The sequence below is a fragment of the Carassius gibelio genome, chromosome B18, assembly GCF_023724105.1.
Source record: "Carassius gibelio isolate Cgi1373 ecotype wild population from Czech Republic chromosome B18, carGib1.2-hapl.c, whole genome shotgun sequence".
In the NCBI taxonomy this organism is placed as follows: domain Eukaryota; kingdom Metazoa; phylum Chordata; class Actinopteri; order Cypriniformes; family Cyprinidae; genus Carassius; species Carassius gibelio.
The window spans coordinates 18082132-18103500 of NC_068413.1; the positions used below are offsets into that span (position 1 = coordinate 18082132).

The 21369-nt window shown below is 36.2% G+C and overlaps 2 protein-coding genes across 4 annotated transcripts in view; both read left to right on the top strand.

The window, feature by feature from the left end:
• The window catches only part of LOC127977033 (latent-transforming growth factor beta-binding protein 4), a 76338-nt gene extending 67265 nt beyond the window's left edge, over positions 1 to 9073 (top strand). For all 3 annotated transcript variants that reach the window (XM_052581677.1, XM_052581678.1, XM_052581679.1), the window contains 9 exons: positions 1852 to 2076; positions 3202 to 3273; positions 3356 to 3484; positions 3568 to 3711; positions 4822 to 4974; positions 6180 to 6444; positions 7476 to 7726; positions 7809 to 7958; positions 8043 to 9073. In XM_052581677.1, coding sequence (XP_052437637.1) covers positions 1852 to 2076; positions 3202 to 3273; positions 3356 to 3484; positions 3568 to 3711; positions 4822 to 4974; positions 6180 to 6444; positions 7476 to 7726; positions 7809 to 7958; positions 8043 to 8179 — 1526 coding nt within the window. In that variant the 3' untranslated portion in view covers positions 8180 to 9073. The remainder of the gene's footprint in view (positions 1 to 1851; positions 2077 to 3201; positions 3274 to 3355; positions 3485 to 3567; positions 3712 to 4821; positions 4975 to 6179; positions 6445 to 7475; positions 7727 to 7808; positions 7959 to 8042) is intronic.
• A 4693-nt stretch (positions 9074 to 13766) lies between these two features.
• esrrd (estrogen-related receptor delta) lies at positions 13767 to 21367 on the top strand. Its single transcript, XM_052581680.1, has 7 exons — positions 13767 to 13861; positions 14558 to 14952; positions 16566 to 16682; positions 17570 to 17680; positions 17892 to 18053; positions 18138 to 18407; positions 19347 to 21367. Exons 1-7 carry the CDS (start codon positions 13806 to 13808, stop codon positions 19589 to 19591), a joined length of 1356 nt encoding a protein of 451 aa, XP_052437640.1. The 5' UTR covers positions 13767 to 13805; the 3' UTR covers positions 19592 to 21367.
• The last annotated feature ends 2 nt before the right edge of the window (positions 21368 to 21369 follow it).

The following is a 21369-nucleotide window of genomic DNA, read 5'->3' on the forward strand; positions in this document are numbered from 1 at the left end:
TGCCTTTGTTCCAAAAACAAGCCAACTGCTTGACTTTCTGCTGACTACAAGTAACTGATGTAACACTGATGTAACACTGATGTAACACTGATGTACACTGATGTTACACTGATGTAACACTGATGTTACACCGATGTAACACCGATGTAACACTGATGTTACACTGATGTAACACTGATGTTACACTGATGTAACACTGATGTAACGCTGATGTTACACTGATGTTACACTGATGTAACGCTGATGTTACGCTGATGTAACGCTGATGTTACACTGATGTAACACTGATGTTACACTGATGTTACACTGATGTAACACTGATGCAACACTGATGTAACACTGATGTTACACTGATGTAACACTGATGTTACACTGATGTTACACTGATGTTATACTGATGTAACACTGATGTACACAGATGTTATACTGATGTTATACTGATGTAACACTGATGTAACACTGATGTTACACTGATGTAACACTGATGTTACACTGATGTACACAGATGTTTTACTGATGTAACACTGATGGTATACTGATGTAATACTGATGTAACACTGTTGTTACACTGATGTAACACTGGTGTTACACTGATTTAACACTGGTGTTACACTGATTTAACACTGATGTTACACTGATGTAACACTTATGTATAACTGATGTTACACTGATGTATAACTGATGTTACACTGTTTTTATACCGATGTAACACTGATGTAACTCAGATGTTACACTGATGTAACACTGTTGTTATACTGATGTAACGATGTAACACTGAAGTAACATTTAAGTAACACTGATGTTACACTCTACAAAGGCAGTGATTCTGTGTCATACAAGTAAGAATTCTCATGCAGATACTGGGTAAATAATCTACTTTTATATAAATTGCCAGTATCCTTTTTATTGAAATAATAGTATCCTTTGGGGGTACATATAATGTACTTTTAAACAATATACTTAAGTGTGAACTGAGTGTACAGTTTTGGACACCTAACTGTTATGTTATATACAAACAAATAAAAATGTATTATAGTTTACACATATTAAATGCAGTTAGTTAAACTTAAGAGTGTTTTGATCCACTTAAATAGGACTTCAGTACATCATTATATGGCATTTCATAATTTATTTTATTGATTTTAAAAGTTAACTTCTTTAACACTGGACAAAATATTATTTAAACATAATGATTTGTAATGTCCTTTAAAGTAGAGTGTTTTGAAATTACAAAGTTAATTTTAAAGTCTACTTAAATGTGTCATGAAAGTGACACTCAAAGTCACTTAAGTGGTCTTTTAAAAGTAATATTATATTATTTGCAAGGACGGTTTTTTATATATACTTTTAAACTTTGAAGTACACTACAAGAGCACATTTAGTATGATTAAGTGCACTTGTTTTTCAGAAGTGATATTTATAAGTGTAATGAGTCCTTATCTGGCCACTGTCTCGAATGTCTTCATGAGTTCTGAATATTTATTGATATTTCTATAGTAAAAAAATATTTCTATAGTATTTGAAACATTATTTCCAAATGATCAAAGGACAATTTGTCTGGTCACACCTTAGTTTGGGGACAATTCCTACTATTAAGTAATCATTAATGATGACTTTGCCCTCAGTAAACTCCTACTTTATTTTATTTATAGTTAGTAAAGTAGTTGTTACATTTTGGTATTAATTTGGATTTAGGGATCTAGAATATGTTTGTGCAGAATAAGCCATTAATACTGTACTTGCTTTATAAATACTAATAATATGCTAGTAATTATGCATACTAATAAGCAGCTAGTTGATTGTGAGAACCGGTCCCAAAATGAAGTCTTACTGTGTTTGGATTGGCTGCAGGTCAGTCAGAGCTGCCTGGCAGAGCCTCCTCTTCCTCGGCTGGATCGTCCGGCTCTCTGCCGCAGTCTCGGCCCGGAGAAACCAGAGAGTGTTACTATGGTGTTTCTGAGCCATACTCCTGCAAGATACTGGCCCCAAACACCACGCTGCAGGAGTGCTGCTGTACAGCGGGACAGGGCTGGGGCCTCATGTGCCAATATGACGTCTGTCCCGAGATGGGAACAGGTGAACAAACGCACACTAACATTGAGGAAATGCTGCGGCAAATCAGTCAGCCTTGCGAAAAATAAGTACACTCTAGCATACTGTGAAGTAGTAATTACAGAAATTATATACTTAAAAATTAGATTACAATTGTTAATTTAGTATCATTGAGGTAGGACTTAAAATTTAATTTTCAGTTAATTTCATTTTGTTTAGTTTGTGTTTTTTTTTTTTTTTATATTCTTTAGTAGTTTTTATGTCTATATATGTCTATATATATTTTTATAATATATAAAATGCATTAAAATTATAAATGTTGAATAATTACCTGAAATGATGTTGTGTTAAATATAATATTATCTTATTTAAAATAACAATTTTAGTTTAGTTTAGTTTAGTAACTATAGTAGTCAACATTTAAAGCGGATCAAAAAAGTTAATTAAAAAGTTGTCCTATTTTGGTTTTAGGTTCTAAGGCAAATGTGATGAAAGGTTTTAATCCACTTCAAATTTTGACTACTATATAATAATCTTAAAGACAATATAAGGTTTTTGGACCCTTAATTCCATGTTATTTACATAAAAATGATGTATAGTGTAAATTTATTAAAATAGTTTAAAAGTATTAAAATTATTTATTCAGTGTATTTTATGAACTGAATTGATGAATTTGAAAAACATTCTTAAGTGCATTTTAATGTGATTACATAATTTAAACGTTTGAAATTTTAATTCAAATATACTTTAATATAATTTCTATTTCTACTTTTGTCATTTTAAATATATTTGCAATTACACATTTTAGTGTAATGGATCTGCACATTAAATCTAAGTTGCATTTTATGTATTTTATGTAAAATGTATTAACTTTATGTAAGTAAACACTTCAAAATAAGTGTACTTTAAACATGACCAAAGTTGTTTTTTTTTTTTAAGTGTATTTTAAATGAAAACTTTTAGTTTGACATTAATACAAAGTGCACTGCTTAAAAGTCTACACAAGTGTGTAAAGAAATTGCACTTAGATGTAATTAACTTCTGCAAGGACAGTATTAAAAATACGCTTAAGATTTCAAGTACAAATTCCAGTTTTCACACGGATGAGTTATTCACTTTTTTTCCTGTCATCAATATCTCTGTGTTCAGTGGAGTTCCAGTCTCTGTGTCCCAGCGGAAGAGGGTACATCACCACTGAAACGGGAGCGTTCAGCTACAAGGGTAAACAGACTCTCCCATAAACGTTCCTCAAGTCCCCATGCATTGGCTGTTTATAATCTAAGTGTGTTTGTTTTCCGGACAGATGTGGATGAGTGTAAGCTGTTTGACCCAGAGGTGTGTAAAGGCGGCGTGTGTGTCAACAACATTCCCGGCTACGCCTGTTACTGTCCCAGTGGATTCTACTACGACACGGATCTGCTGGAGTGCATCGGTCAGCCTTCAAATCACCAGTGCATGCTGGGATAGAAGTCAGCTCAGCAGACTGATGTTTCTGTCTCTCTGTCTCTCCTGTAGATAATAATGAATGTGAGAGTGAGGAGACCTGCGCTGGCGGTCAGTGTGTCAATACACTGGGAACGTTTTACTGTACGTGTGAGCCCCCTCTAGTGCTGGATGACACACAGCGCAACTGTGTCAATGCCAGCGGCCTCGCCGAGGGTGAGAGATGCACAGAGACACAGACTACAATGACTTCTCTGACACTGCCTTTGATAACATTTAGCAACCACCAGTATTTCATGCTGGCCATATAACTATTTGTATTTTATTTTTTATAAAAAAATATATTTTTTTGACCATTCCATTATGATAATATTTGGTTTTACTACTATATATATATATATATATATATATATATATATATATATATAGATATATATCTATATATCTATATATATATATATATATATATATAGATTGTGATCGATATCAAGTTATTTTTTATATAAACTTTAAGTTGAGTCTTTAATTTTAAAAAGGATTTTTTTATTACAATAAATATTTGTCACTTTATGTAATTATATTTTATTTTACTAGATGTGTTTTGTTACATTTTCTTATCTAAATTATATGTTAAGCATTTCATTTTAAAGGTTTATTTTTATTTTTTATTCAAATTATTTTTGCATTTATATTTTATTTTAATGCTATAATTTTTTATTAAATATTTTTATATAAATTATGAGTTAAAAGTTTTGGTTTTAAAGAGATATTTAATTTAATTTTATATAAATTTTTGGTATTTTCTTATTTCGTTTTTTTTATTTCTTTATATGCATTTTTGCCAAAAATTAACCCTCATGTACTTCCAAACACAATTTATTTTTATTTATTTATTTATTTATTTTTAATTTTTTTGGGAACACATGTCCCTCCACTGTAAGTCCAAATCGCCAAAAATTCAAAGTTAAAGTTTGTAAATTCCCTGTAATCAAGCAGTTTAAACAGATTTAATGTAGGTTTTTATTCACATATCCACCAACACACATTTAGAGCTCATTAAATATGGTCAGTGGACGCTCGATCACTTGAATGACATGCAAGAATAAACCTCGTGCAGAAGTTTATTTAAAAATATGTTAATTTTTGTTTTGAAGATAAATTAAACCCTTATAAGTTCTGAACGACATAAGAGTGAGTAACTGATTCCATTTTTTGGCGAACTGTCCCTTTAAGAATGGAAAAATATAAAAGTTGTGATGTGTAAAATGACAACTTTAGGTCCTTTTTAAAGTTTATTTGTCGTCTGTATGTCTGTGTTTTTCTCAGATGAGAACTTAAACTTCTGCTGGCGTCACGTCACAGCGAGTCTAGTGTGTCAGAGTCCTTTGTTAGGAACTCAGCTGACCTTCACTGAGTGCTGCTGTTTGTATGGTGAAGCCTGGGGTCTGCAGTGTGCCCTCTGCCCCCACAGAGATGAAGGTACACACACACACACACACACATACAACACACACACAAAAGAAATGTGTGCCAGTCAGAACTGGATTCTCAATGCATCCCAATTTGTGTACTTATGCACTATTCTGTGTCGTTTTGTAGTATAAATAGTGAGATTTCACCAAAAAAAGTGTGCTTTAAAAACCTGGATGGTTATTATTATTTTTTTTAATTGTGGCATATTAGACACTTCCTGCACTCAACAAGGGAGAGGGAGGAGATATTCAGGCTATAATTATTTATGACAAATAAAATTCATACATTACATGGTTGAAAAATAGTGAATAAATGCATAGTGTATTTGGGATGCATCAAATGCCTTTTAAATTCAGATCATCCGAAGTCTTCGAAATCAACTCAAACAACATTAATCAGGTGTATAAGCCTTGTTAAAATAGTGTGCTAAAGTGTACTGAATGTGCTCTTGAAGTGTCCTTCAAATCTCAAAAGTATGCTATTAAAGACCCTACTTAAAGATTATAAAATACTATTTAAATAAAACAGCACTTAAGTGAATTAAAGAGAGACACTTTCATGGCTGTTTCTTAACACACTTTAGAAGACTTTTTAAAAAGTGTGCTTTGTAATAATGTCAACTGAATACTTTTTACTTTTGAATACATTTGAAATCAAAATATATCAATATTTTGTTGTATTTTAAAGATGTACGCTTATTTTGATGTTTACTACCATACTAAAGCATGTGTAAAGCACTGTATATTTTAACTGTAGCATAACATTTCATATTATGTTTAAAGTTAATATATTTGAATTGTACTAAATTGCCGCTTCATTCCAAATATGCACTTGCAAATATATTTAAATATAAGTTTCAATAGAAATTACACTCAAGTATATTTAAAATGCTTGTCGGTACATTCAGGAGTAAGTTTTACCATTTCAAAGACAATTTAAGTAATTATGAAGGTACATATAAACATGTATTGAAGTCCTACTTAAGTGGGTCAAAAAACACTCTAAGGTTTAAAGTTTTAAATAAAATGCACTTAAGTGTCCATAACATTACATTTAGTTCACACTCGAGTATATTCTAAGTGTATTCTTTCCATCATAAAATTATGCTAAAGTGTTGAAAATGTTTGTTTTTCTTTTAATTTTAATGTTAAAGTTCAGTTTTGCCCAACGCTCACACACTCATTCAGTCTCTCTGTCTGACTCCTGATTAGAGGCCTATGAGGCTCTGTGTAATGAGTTCGGTCCTCCTCCTTACTCTCCTCTTTACTATGAGCGCTTGTCTGAAAGAGGAGAGTACCGCCCGCCGTACAGCCCCCCAGAGTACCCCGAACCCCAGCCGGGACGCACCGACTACATATCCCCTCGTTATGATGACTACAGTCCTGTTGGAGCGGGTGATCGGCGCTCGGGGCTGAGAGGCAGACCCCCCAGCTCATACGGGCTCCCAGACGCCCCCTACAGGCCCCCGGCCCCGGGGTGAGTGGGTCACACGAATGACACACAACTACTGCAGTTCTCTTCAACTGCTTACACACAGAGAGTCCTGTCACACACCCATATCATATCATACACACAAACATGCCAAATAAATAAAAATAAGTATTGCAATGTAAAAGATTATTATTGTATTGGATGCCATAATGGATAGTCATTGCATGTACCAGAATCAGCCTGCGTATTTGCTTATTTACTGGCACATGAGCAGCTCTGTTTCATCTCTGGAGATGCGTTCTGTCTTTGCACTTGCAAATTCCACCGTGTAAATAGCGACTCCACTATGGCACGATCATAACTGTCTCTTAAAGGGAATGGCAGATGTAATTCTGATTGGTTTATTGCACGTTATGCCCAAAACACACTCATTAATCATTAAGAGAATAGAGACAAACTTTGTAGACAATGCACCAGGATTCAGACACGAATTTAATTGAATTCAAGTGCAAGGCGCAGGTGCATTTAAAGTCTATTTGTAAAGCGCTTTTTACGGTACGAATCAATGTAAAGCAACTTTACAGAAAATTAAGTTTCTACAATATTTAGTATATTGTAATATTTATGTGCATATGACAGAAATTTTCGGAAAAAATCAATTAAAGACGTACTCAACCAGATGATGAACACTAGTGACAGCAGTTATTATATGATGCAGTCACACTTATAGCAAAATTTGGTAGTTCTGTATGTTGATTTAGATCATGCGCCTAGATCGTTAAAATAGCTTTTTCAATTTCATAAAACACACAATTCTCTATGTAACACACAAAAATCTAACAGGAATTCATATGATGGCAAAGGTGTTTGCAGATGTTTGTTTTTGAGATGCATATTGTGATATTTTGAATGCACTGCTTCATTTGGCAAGACATGTGAGGCATTTCACATTTTGTGTGTGCAATTCTTGGATTTGTTTGTAAAAAAAAAAAAAAAAAAAAGACAAAGCTTTGAAAATGTGTGTAAGCAGACTGTAATAACCTGATTGTGTGTAACTGTACTCGACTCATTTCCAGTGGAAGTCGCTACTATGAGGAGGAGGATGATTATGAAACTGCGCCCGGCCCTCCCTTCGGTATCCCGGATCCTCGCGGCGAGCGAACGTTTGATGCTCGACCCCTGCCGTCCCGTCCGGACAGGCCTCCGTTCAGTTTGGCCCCGCTCCCGGAAAACTCCCCGTACAGAGAGGGGGAGGAGTCATGGAGAGCCCCGCCCCCATTCCCAATGTTTCCTGACAGACGGGAGGGACCACGACAAGCCTATGAGCGTGAGTCTGAAATTAAAGTCTACCCTAGTGATAAAAAATATCAAAATGTATTTGAAAAACTCTTGACTGCTGTGTGTTTTAGGGAGATATGAATCCTACGGGAGTCTGAGTTCAGAAGAGTGTGGCATCGTCCACGGCTGTGAAAACGGACGCTGCATTCGCGTGGAGGAGGGTTACACGTGCGACTGTTACGACGGCTACCAGCTGGACATCACTAGCATGACGTGCACAGGTAGATTGTTCCTCCATGATCTCTTCTCAAACAGCCACACCACTAGGGGAAGCGACTGAAGATGTGTGTGTTTGACTCCTGCAGATGTGGACGAGTGTGACGATGAAGACGCGCTCGACTGCGTTAACGCTCGCTGCGTGAACACGGAGGGCTCGTACAGGTGTGTGTGTCTCAGGGGCTTCATCATGTCCCGAACACCCAACCACTGCATCCCGGCTTGATCAGGGACTGCATTTAGAGACTTACTAATTATTTTTCCCTATTTCCACCACCTTGCTGTAAATTGTTGATTTTATGACAATGCTTGTGTGTATATCCTAAAAGTCTAATAGTGAAGCTTTACACACGGGGATCAATAATGTCGTACTCAAAAGAAAAATCGGTAACACTTCAAGCCTTTATTTATAATGCATTATAAAGTATTTGCAATGCATGTTGTAATGCATAAGTAATTGTATCCAAAGTTAAAAAGCATTCTAATATTTGAAGGGTTGTTTTTCATGCATTACACTTTTTAAAGATGTGTTAGTGTATAGCTTACATTTAGTCATTCAGCAGACACTTTTATCCAGAAGCAATCAAAAACAACAAAAGAGCAACAGAATAGCTGATGTATTTTAACTCTGGTTCACGGGATGCATTATGAAGTGCATTACAAGACATAATTAATGCATTAAAAGTGTTATCCTTATCTTACTTTTATAATGTGTTATACATAAAGTGTTAAATAAAATTATATATTAGTGGACTTTTTCATTGGTTTGAATGCAGGCCAGGTGAGCTTGAATGTCTGTCATAAATATTTACAAAACTGCATAAACTAGAAGTGTTTTTACTCAGATTTCATATTTATATACCCATATCAATGAAGGCAATTCCATGTATGCTATATATAAATATATGTATTTTTGGAATTTCACCACGTTGCTTTTTGATACTGTAAAATCTCTTCTCTTAGTCTGTCAGAAACCCTCGCGTCACGTAACACAAAATGCACTGTATTTGTGGGGGAAATGCAGTCGTGAACTGCTATTGTACATCTCAGATGTTTGTATGTGTACGTTTTTGATCTCTTCTATGTCGTCTGGAAATATATTTGCACAAGTTCCCACCGATCTCGAAGTGTTTGTTTGTTGATGAGCTTCCTTCATGATTTTTTTTTACTCTAAATGTGGCCGATATAATTGAAATCCCGTTGTTGTCATTCTTAGGCCGTCTCTCTTTCTCTCACGTGCTTTGTTTGAGAAGGTTTGTAACCAGCTTATCTCTGCGTGCTCCTAATGTTCCTAGTGTTTATATGAATCCAGCTCATAAGTCCTTTTATAGGCCAATCCGCCCACATCACTCAGCCAAGCCGATTAACGGGGTTCACTTCGCTCCTAATGTACTTCGGTGGATTGCAGCGAGCAGCGGAATATCAGCTTTCACTCCATTGTGTGGAGGATTTCAGTTTTCTCCGTAAACTTCCTCTGATCCTCGTTTGTTGATAGTGTTGGAGTGTGTTGAGGTTAAACACGGCCTGAACTGGACTGGCACGAGTACAAATGACTCACTCACTCGCTCACAAACACACAAGACTGGAATTGGCTGCTGAATGTTTATGGTGGAGTTTTAGGTCAAAGTTCTTGGATTCGGTTAAGTTTCCACTGACGTCACCATGTAGTGACACTATCATTGATTTACACACTGTTGTTACGGCTACGGGTCATTTTAGAAGAGAGTAATATTCACTGTGCTGCTGTGGTGGGTGAGTGAATGTCACAATGAAATGCGTGGGTCATGCTTAACCCCAAGATGATATAGAAGTACATGCACACATGCATACTGTACACACACACACACACGTATATATATTGCATTGCTTTTTTTTGCAGTGCATTTCATTATCATGACAAATACATTTCCCCACAAAATTCTCCTTAATGTAATGCTATATAAATAATGTGATGAAAGTCATCTTTCCAGCCACATATTTTTTAATTGACATCAATATTCAGTACAACAAATACTACAATGATATATAGTTTCATCTGCAAAAAAAGACCACTTAAAAAACACAAGCAACTCATTCAAAAACAAAACCATGTATGTTTTTCCAGATAAGAAACCTCGGTCACACTTTATTTTAGGGTCCAATTCTTACTAACCATTAACTATGTCTTTTGCCTCAATTAACTCCTTATTTGCTGCTTATTAATAGTTTATAAGGTAGTTGTTAAATTTAGGGTATTGGGTAGGATTATGGATGTCATGCATTATATGTACTTTATAAGCACTAATAAACAGCCAATATGTTAATAATAGACATGCTAATAAGCAACTAGTTATTAGTGTGAATTGGACCCTATACTAAAGTGTTACCGAAACTTCTTTCAGAAACATATAATTTCTTGATTTTTAGGTGAATTTTCACCCTGCCATTTCTCGAGAGTTTCTGTGAGTGTCTGTATTGATGGAGTGTGAGAGTTTGAGTGTGTGTTCCTGCTCATGTTAGCGATAGTGAGAGTCAGCTCTCTCTCTCTCTCTCTCTCTCACACATAAACACATGACACTGCAGTAAAGAACACAGCGGCACAGCTCCTGATCTCACACACCGCATGCAAGCGTCTGCTAGAGAAACACGAGTGTGCTCGGCAACGCTGTGTCACACTCTCACTGAACGATGCAACACCAATTGTCTGAATTTGTTGCTGAGGAGGCCTCTCCTGGATTAAGGCCTGTGGGGAACAAGACAGGTGTTCCTGGCCGGCCTAGACACTAATCCTCTCACCTGCGCTGGGTCAGAAATGGGTCAGTGTTCTGTAACACTCCGAAACAGGGTCATCACCTCACACCCCAAACCGGGTCAACATCGCACAGCCGAGCAAACCAAGTGGCACATATTTTTAGGAAGCGCTCTAATCCTCCTCACACCACAATGTAACTCCGTGAGTTATGTAAATCCACTCCTATGGTGTGAAGAACAGACACTTTTGTGGAAAACACTGAAAAGAACTGTAATAATTATGTAAGGGACGATGTGCAGCTGCTCAGTCCGTGTTTTGTCTTGTAACTCCACGATAATGACCATCTGACTGTACATGATCCCACTTATTTCATGCAAAATCATAATAAATACTACACGTAGGAATTAAATATTGAATGCAGACGTACAGAATATGAGCACAGCTATGCAGTGTTATTTGAGTATAACCGAGATACTATGAAAGTTTTTTTATTATTTATTTTTTAATAACACAAAACAAATCCATAAAAACGGCACAATGTACGATATTTATATGAATGAGGTTAATGTTAATTTTGTGCTTTTGCAAATTTAATAGTTTATATATATTTATTACCCTATTTAATTTTAAATATTTTTAGTTTGTTTGTTTGTTTTTAAACATTTCAGATTCTGCACTATTTCTAGGTCACTAATCAAATTGGTGACATTGATCACGTGACCCTATGGACAGACATTCGGATGTTGTTCTTTCATTGAAGCATGAAAATGGGAGTCGGGTTTTACACAAATGTGTGGATCTTTCAACTTTTCACTGTAATTGTGATGATAATTATTTATGCTGAATCATTTATATATATACATGACTCTTAGAAAGTGTATCTTATTTCATAACAAAGTACTGCATGTAATAAGGTTACGCAGACATAAGCATTGCATCACAGTGTGTGAGACAGACAGGTTTATGATTCTCATAGTAGGTCACTGGAGTACAAAGAGTGCAGCTAAATACTGAGCCTCAGCAGTTTTTTAAGGCATCATGTAATCCTGCATCTGCACAAATCCTGACCTACTGACTGGACATCTACAGCCACGCTCCCAATCTGACCACTACCAGAAATAAACCTTTGTTGGATGCCTTTGTTTGGATCACTAATGAAATTAATTCTCATCCTTAAACATATTAGCCTAAACCAGTGCAATTATCCAGTATAAATTTACACTAAGGTTTATTTGGCAAAATTACTTGATTGCATTAGTAAGGTTATTATAGAACTAAAAACATAAAACTAAAAAGATAAAACAATTTTAGAAAATAAAATCTAAAATAAGGATGTGTAGTACAAAAACAATTTATAAATAAAATGAAAAAAAATAAATTATTCCATCTAGTTGTAAAATGTTTTCAGTTTCATTTAGTTTACCTAGATGCACTAAAATGACTACAAATAAAACTGAAATAAAAATTAATGAAATTACATAGACATTTTAAAAAGCTAAAATCACAAAACACAGCAAAATTAATAAAACTGAAATGAAAACAGAAAATATAAAAATAAAATGAATTTAAAATATTAATTAAAAAATTATAATAGTATCTCAATGATACTAAGATAGGTTTATTGAACTACTAATAAAGATTACTTCTACAGTATTTAATCATCTTTCCTATTGCTAATTTCAACATATAGTAATACAGTTTTAAAATCAAGAGGTTATGTTGACATTCATTAATGCACTGCAAATTATTAATAATTATCTCAGATAGGTCATTTAATTTATCTTGGAGAGGTGAGGTGTCTAAGTCACAACATCTAACTACTGGGGTCCCTCAGGGCTCAGTTCTTGGACCAATTCTCTTCTCTGTCTACATGGCATCATTATGTTCTGTCATTCAGAAACATGGCTTTTCATACCGCTGCTATGCTGATGACACTCAACTCTACCTCTCATTCCATCCTGATGATCCAGCGATAGCTGCTCGCATCTCAGCATGTCTCAGACATTTTCATGTTGGATGATGGACCATAACCTTCGACTCAATCTTGCAAAGACAGAACTGCTTGTGGTTCCATCAAACTCATAATTTCATCATAATTTCACCAATTCAGGCACAAAATCACTTTCACAGACTTTTAAATAACTGTTCCCTCCTGTTGAAATGACCTGCTCAACTCAGTCCTTAGCCATCTTCAAGAATTGGCTAAAAACACATATCTTTCATATTTATTTGACCCTCTAACTCTAGCACTATTCTAATTCTGTTCTTAAAAAAAAAAAAAAAAAAAAAAAACATTCCCCTTTTAGACTTGCACTCTATATTAATTTACTAGCTGCTTGGTTTCTTTTTTTTTAACTAGCTTCTCTATTATTTTTGTATTCTATTTTTTATGTTTTTATTTATCATACAATTAACCAAAAAAAGCCTCTAACACTAGCTTGCTTTATTCTTTTTCTATTTTAATCTTTACCAAGTAAAAGACGTCAAAATACATTTTTAATGTAGCAGCCAAATTAGAATTAGCATATTACACCAATATTCCCCAACTTTACACCATAGAATGAATATCAAACAATCATTCTAGTGACATTGGATGGGACTTAATCTTGCAGAAATCCTGTAGTTCCAGTACAGAGAGCTCAAATTGGAGTCTGTTTTGAGGGTCAACAACAGAGGCAGCAACAAGGAAATGAAGCAGATTTGATGTGGCGGGAGTGGTTTGTTGGTGTTCACAGCCAACTGCAGATAAGGAATGTCTTTATATTTATTTACATACAACAAGGAGCCTTGGTCACTGTGGAAAATGGAGAAAAAATGGGGGGGGTAACAATTATGAAAAAGCATCATCTTAATAACTCTCCACAGGTTTCAATGTGTATTGAAGCCCATAAGAATGTATTCTATAAACTTTATGAAACAGCTGATCTGCAGTTGGGTTGCTTATATTGTCATAATGTCAGTTATGAGAGCTCATCAATAGAGTTTTAATCAGCATGCATCTGGATTAGATTAGACCCGCCCACAGCCGCGCATCACTTACATAAACCTGCAGCTCTGCAGCTCCTGCTCAGTGTGCAGCTTCCTTCCCTTCATCACAGACAGTCCCTGGGGAACAGAAGTGATGGACCTCAAGGAGTTTTGCCTGAGTGAGAACTTACAGTTTCTAAACCAGCACAAGTAAGCAGGACTAATACTGTTACAAATTCAAATGCCTTTTTATATATTACGTTTAAGACCTAAACTCTGCAGAAAGTGTTGTCATTTGTGTTATACATCAGTTACAGCTCAAAGTTCTTATTAATTGATAAAGAGTGTTTTTTAAAAAGCAAAATGAACTTTTTGTGCAGGTTGTAACTTTTGCAACTGTTTGATTTGACTAAAAATGCCAGTAACGAAGCTTCAGTTTACAGTTTTAATGGGCCGTAACGTTTGTGGTGTGTAATGTGATGACACAAGACTGTTTGAAGACTGCATGTCACTGCAAATATGTAACTTAAATGCTATACTTTTCATGATGTATCATAAATGTGCAGTGCACTATTCAATGCATATGTTTTTAAGATCTGTAGTATTTCACTTTCAAGGATTGTGAACTGACTAAATTGGTACTTAATGCATGTTAGTGCATAGGCAAATAATTTAGATGACCTAAAAGTAACTAATTAATAACCTAACTCATTCATAAATATTATACTTTGCTTAACATGTCAGTAATTCATGCAGTTTACATATAAAATATGAATACATAAAGAGCTTACACTATCTGTTGAAAAGTATGACATGCTAATTCATCACTTTTGCATCTCATATACGAGTGTAAATGTAACTGAAAAACAAACTAACACTTTTTAAACTCCTTCCACCTCACATCAGTCTTTTGGATGCGTCCGCCTCTGATGAGCCTCCGTCCCCGACCGATGCTCCGCTCAAAGCCGCTCCGCTGAGCCCCTCGCTCGGCCTGGACAGCAGCGCGACCCCCTTCAGCCCCGGCAGCGCGTCGGACAGCAGCGGCTACAGCGTCTTCTCCGGGAACCCGTCTCTGAACCCGGACTCCCCCGTCAGCTCCAGCTCCATCTCCAGCAGCAGCGCTGTGGCTCTCTTCCAGCCCGTCGGTCACACAGAGTCCCTGCTCAGCTGCGACTACATCGCGGCTCTTAACCCGGGACCGAAGCGCCTCTGCCTGGTGTGCGGAGACTTCGCGTCCGGGTATCACTACGGCGTCGCGTCGTGTGAGGCGTGCAAGGCCTTCTTCAAAAGAACCATTCAAGGTAACAGCTGGAGCCACAAAACATCAGAAGACTATTAATGGAAGTTAGTATAAACTGAAACAAGTTGAATTATTATATAGTAATAGAAAAAAAGTAAAAATTTATATATATATATATATATATATATATATATATATAAAATGAAAACAATTTATTTATTTTTTATGCCAAAAATCATTAGGATATTATGTTCCATGAAGGTATATTGGACATTTCCTACCGTAAATATATCAAAACTTAATTTTTGATTAGTAATATGCATTGCTAAGAACTTAATCTGGACAACTTTAAAGATGATTTTCTCATTTTCATTTTTTTGCACACTCAGATTTGTTGTATCTCAGCCTAATATCTTATCCATAAAAAAAAACACATCACTGGAAAGGTTATTTATTCAGCTTTCAGATGATGTATAAATCTAAATTTAAAACAATAAAATAACGTGTGGGTGTATTTTTAAAGCATCAGTGCTGTTAATGAATGTAATGATCAATATGACATGAGTTAACTATCTGTCTGACATTGATTTGTGTGTGAAGACTCAGTGTGCTGCTGTTTTCATCAAAGCACAGTCAATACAACTGTCTTGATTTTGATTATTTTGAACGGTATTCATAAAATACCAAATTAAAATTCAGTTATATCATTATTATCATTTTATGAACTGTAAAGCTGAGATAAAACTGTTGCCAGTGATTAGTAATTAACCACTGGAATTCATATCAATTTTTTTCTATTTCTATTGTTAGATTTTTGTGCATGTGTGTGTGTGTGTGTGTGTGTGTGTGTGTGTGTGAAAAATGTAGTAAAAGCATGCATAATATAAAAACAGAATTGTTGTCTCTTGGCACGTATTGTCAACATATGCATTACATATCTGCATGAAAACCATTTATATACATATACATATATATATTGTACATGTATGGGTAGTTTTATAAAGGTTCTTTGATGGATGCAGACAGAGTGTTTGTATTGGCTTTGGCCTTGGGCAGACAAAGAACAAGTGTGTGTTAACACATCAATATATTGATGAAGTGTTCAATCACATAATGGATGCTCTCGTCCCACAGACTCTTGTCCAGCGTCGTGATTTAGTCAAATCTATTGATCACTGTTAACCGTGGAAACTCCGGGATTTGCTTCTCTGGGCATTAATGAGTGTTGAACAGTCGTCAATACTCTCGCCTCTGGGGAAGCACTGACTTCCTACCTCTTGCCATGATTATTAATTTATGAGGCGGTGCAGATCAATAGCTGAGCTCTGTCTGGACTCCTATGGATTTCTGTGTGAAAGCTCAGCTTGTGAAGCATGGCACCAATGGACTTTATGTTTGATTGAACATATGATAGATACATCTCACTTAGTACATACAACTGAGCATCTGTCTTTAATTAAAACCCAAACAAACAAACAATTAATGGCATCCACTAACAACATTAAATCATGTGTACTTGCATATTGAGTCGTGCTGCTCACACTTGCAACATGAGATCAACTCCAGCTAGCAGTGTTTTCTGATACTGTCCCTCCTCCCTGTCTTTAATTTCCTCTGAATAAGGCCAAAAGAAGAAAGTGAAATGGGTTGAGTGTAAATGTGTCGGTGTTTCAGGAAACATCGAGTACAGCTGTCCGGTGGTGAACGACTGTGAGATCACTAAGAGACGGAGGAAATCATGCCAAGCGTGTCGTTTCCAGAAGTGCCTGCGCGCCGGGATGATGAGAGAGGGTGAGCTCCTCTGAAACCCTTTAGACGTCTGCTTTCCTCGGCTAATGATTACTCACCTCCATATATGACTACAGTGCGATCCAAAAAGACTGAGACCACTTATATTTAGTATTTTAGTACTGAATGTATATACATGAAAAGATATTTGTAGCACAACCGTTTGAGTGAATATTGCTAATGTGCTTTCTTTTTCTTTAGAAAAGTTCGGTAAGAAGTATATGTGTGGTTAAAACAAAAAGATACTCTTTATTATGGTAACATCAGCTACTAATAATGAGCTATACATTTGGTACAGTATTTATCTGCAAGTCTCAAAACTTTAAAAGTCATATTTATGTTTAAGTTAAAATTATGGCATAAAAGGTTGAAATCGACATACTAAGTCGAAACGATGATGTACTAAATCATAATTATGAGATAAAGTTGAAATTATGATGTCAAAATTATGAGATGTATTTTTTTTATTGGCTTAGTATGTCATAATGTTATCTTTTAATTATGATTTCTTGTCACAATTTCAAGTTAATCTCATTGTGAGATTTTATCTCAATTTCAAATTGTAAAGTGACTTTGTGCGTTTCATTTATGACTTCTATAGTCAAATTTTTTTTGGTTAGAATTTTGACTTTATCTTGTAATTATGGGTTTTCTGTCATAATTTCGACTTTCTAAAGTCATAGTTGTGACGGTACATGTTATAGTTTATAACTATGACCTTGTTTCTAATGTTGCAGAAATGAGCTTCCGTACATTTGGACACAGTGTCTATCTTTCTATTTCTATTTTCTAACAGTAAACACAACAGCAGTCAGAACTAGTCATGTTTATTTATGTTATAATGACACACTGTTTTCCATGTGTGTGTGTGTGTGTGTGTGTGTGTGCAGGTGTGCGTATGGACCGTGTGAGAGGAGGCCGACAGAAATACAAGCGCAGAGTGGATTCAGCGCTCTCTCTCTTCACCAAAACACCTTACGCTCACCCCAACAAACCCATCCGTGAGTCTCACCTCACACATACAACTAACATTAACTTAAAACAGCCTTCACGCAACTTTCAGAACATTTTAAATATGAACAAAAGAGCAGCGGACCTGAGCATGAAGCCCAGCGTTAGAGACTGTGCTCAGCGGATTATGAGTGGTTGAGCATTTAACCTGATTAGCGGTTTAACATCATTAATAAAACATACTCATCTTTTCCTTTCCAGGAAACAAAGTGATCTCCCAGCTCCTCGTATGTGAACCAGCTCCTCTGAGAGCCGCCCCTGACCCCGCGACCCCTGACAGTGACCTTAAAACCCTGCTGACCTTATGTGACCTGCTGAACAGGGAGCTGCTGGTCATGATCGGCTGGGCCAAACACATTCCAGGTACACAGCCAGTGGGGTTTAATGCTTTTATACTCAACACACTTTTCATCTGACTGTGTAAGTGACCTGCGATGTGTCGGGCAGGTTTCTCCGGCCTCTCGCTGGTGGATCAGATGGCGCTGCTCCAGAGCGGCTGGATGGAGACGCTGGTGCTGAACGTGGTTTGGAGATCTCAGGGTTCGGCTGACGAGCTTCAGTTTGCAGAGAACCTGCGACTGAACGAGAGCCAGAGCCGAGCCGCAGGACTTCACGATCTGTACACGGCTCTGAGACACCTGACCTCCAAATACCAGCAGATGAGCCTCAGCCAGGAGGAGCTGCTCACGCTCAAAGCCATGGCTCTGGCCAACTCAGGTACATCCACCTATATAAACCTCTTACATTGAGTTGTGTGTCATGAAGTGGAATGACAGGGAAAAAAATGATTCCTGATCTATGCTTGTATTGATGCTTCTTCAGTAGTGTCGAGGGATTGCCTAAACCCTGTGGCTTAATGCATGAAAATGGTGTTTTAAAAACACCAAACTCAGTAAGCACATTATTAATCAAGTAAACTATTTACAGACAAGCAGATGAGTCCAGAATAAGAAGGCAGCGCATTTAATTACACATTGTGTTTTCCTCCCAAAGAAAACCACTATAGAGAAAGGTAAAGTGGCTTAATGCATTAAAACAGTGTTTTAAAAATACCAAACTCAATAAACATTGCAAATATACATATTTACACACCTACACACACATATATATATATATATATATATATATACATATATATATATATATATATATATATATATATATATATATATATATATATATATATATATATATATATATATATATATAAATTTTCCTACTGTAAATATATCAAAATGTCATTTTGATTAGTAATATGCATTGCTAAGAATTTCATTTGGACAACTTTAAAGGTGATTTTCTCAATATTTAGATTTTTTATTTTTTTTTTGCACCCTTAGATTCCAGATTTTCTAATAGTTGTAGTTGTATCTCAGACAAATATTATCTGATCCTAACAAACCATGCATCAATGGAATTTAAGTCGACTTTGGATAAAAGCGTCTGCTAAATAACTAAATGTAAAATAATAGGAAGCATTGTGTTTGTATTATGGGCTCATAATTGCTTGTCTGTACACAGAATGATTTATCAATAATGTTTATGGAGTTTGGTCTTTTTAAAACCCCATTTTAATGCATTAAGCCACAGTAAGTGTTTAACACTGCGCTCCAGCACCCAAGGGCCTGTAGTGACCTCGCCGATGCTTTCTTTCAGACGCAGAAAACGTGGAGGGTGCTGAGGCCGTGCAGCGCTTCCAGGACGGGCTCCACGAGGCCCTGCAGGACTACGAGAGCAGCCAGCGTCCGTCTGAATCTCACCGCGCCGGACGCCTGCTCATGACGCTCCCTCTGCTGCGTCAGACGGCGCTCAGAGCCGTGCGCTGCTTCAGCCGGCTGCACAGAGATGGACGCGTGCCCATGCACAAACTCTTCCTGGAGATGCTGGACGCCACGATCTAGAGCAGGACTGAGGCATTTCAACCCCTTAAGTGTCACCCCCATTTATTAGCATAGACGTGGAAGTGCACTATCACAGCTTATCCAGAAGTTTTAAAAAGCGGAATCATTTCAAAAAAGTTATAGAAATTTTAATTACTGTAAAGAAACCTGTACCATTTCTTTTAATGTAAAATAATTATTTTCCAATCCAAAACTGATATAAAAGTAAATTTATGTCTAAAAAAGCTATGCTCCAAATTTGAAGTTGATATAAAAAAAATATTTAGAGCGTCATACCACAAACAGCCACAAGGTGCCATCAAAACTCCATTGAATTTTTTTTATGCATATCTAAATTTCTGTGCTATCATTTTTAATTACTATTAAAAACTAATGAATACTATTAGCTAATTAACTATTATGGAAAATAATTGTCAAATAACTACGTAATACTAACTAGTACTATTACTCTATTACTATCCCATGACTTCAATCTCAAAATAACCACCCAATATGGAATTTGGAGACACAGACCTTTCCGACGATATGTGGTTTATAAAAAAGTTTTGGTACTAAAAGTGCGTAATATGACACTTGACCCCGCCCAATTGGGGGGAGGAGACTGACAAAAACAAAGTACCATCAGAGAATGTCTAATATGGCGAGAAGTTTCACTCTCACTACACTTCCGGCTTCTGAACTGTTTGCAGTTCCACTCTGATTCCATATGAGGGCGCTCACAGGACGAGTGCAGAATGAATGGAGGTCAAAGCCTGTACACCCCTCAAAATCCACTTTTCTCAAGATATTATTTTTTTGTCTAGTAATTTCAATGTTGTATTCGAAAGGAAATGCAGATAAATTACACATTGCTGGGTGTTAGATTTTTTTAGAGTCACTTATTTGCTTTAAAAAGTATTTTAAAATGTCAATGACGTCATACACATTCACATTAATTAGCAGAATGCTAGCGTGTTATGGGCAACAACAACTCAACCTGTAAGAAATCGAAAAGACATAAGTACTCGTTCATTCAACTTTCGACCTATAACCAATGCTGAACTTGCAAAACCAACAATCAGATCTGAGATTTCTCAACGGCAATCGGGTGAAAGGGACAAATTTAGCCGTGTAGCCCCATAGACTCCCATTCATTTTGCACTCATGGCGAGCGCCCCCAGTGGAACTCTGGTGGTACTGCAACCAAAATTCGGTACAATTGGACTTAATAGGGAGTGAGAAGGCTCTCCGTAGACAGGCTCTGGAAAAGCAATGTCCCCGTTGAGCATTGTTTTCACAGGATGAATTTCGAGATTACATCGTATGTAATAGAGATAAAAGACAACGATATAAAGTGCACCAAGCGTCCTACAGGTGGGCTGATGTCACTCAAGGGGTTTTAAATCAGGCTAATCACGTCCAGTGCTAACCCAGTCTGGCAGCTAAACCGCACTCAACGACGAGAGGTTCATATCGCTCTCCGTCTCACTGAAGCACAATCTTTTACTACTTATATGGTTTATACCGAGATTACCATTTGATATGGTGTCAGCGATAGTTCAGAAGCAATTTTTTTAGTTTTACATGATATATCAATGTTTTTCATTTTTTGATTCTGTAGAGGTTTCTCTAGTTTTGGGAATTCGCGAAACAGTTCAGCATCATAAACAGCAGCACAAATAGTCTGCAGAACATTGTCAAGCTATTGAGCAATATGCCTTCCTATTTATTGTCTAATTTATTACAAATGCCACCTATCTGCTGTTATTTATATGAAAATAAATTATTTTTTTGGAATT

What these genes read in the sequence shown, in the direction of transcription:
- esrrd (XM_052581680.1), top strand. Translation starts at nt 13,806, where the DNA reads ATGGACCTCAAGGAGTTTTGCCTGAGTGAGAACTTACAGTTTCTAAAC. An exon ending in CGCCGGGATGATGAGAGAGG is followed by an intron (nt 16,683 to 17,569) that starts GTGAGCTCCTCT and finishes GTGTGTGTGCAG; the next exon opens with GTGTGCGTATGGACCGTGTG. An exon ending in CATGGCTCTGGCCAACTCAG is followed by an intron (nt 18,408 to 19,346) that starts GTACATCCACCT and finishes GCTTTCTTTCAG; the next exon opens with ACGCAGAAAACGTGGAGGGT.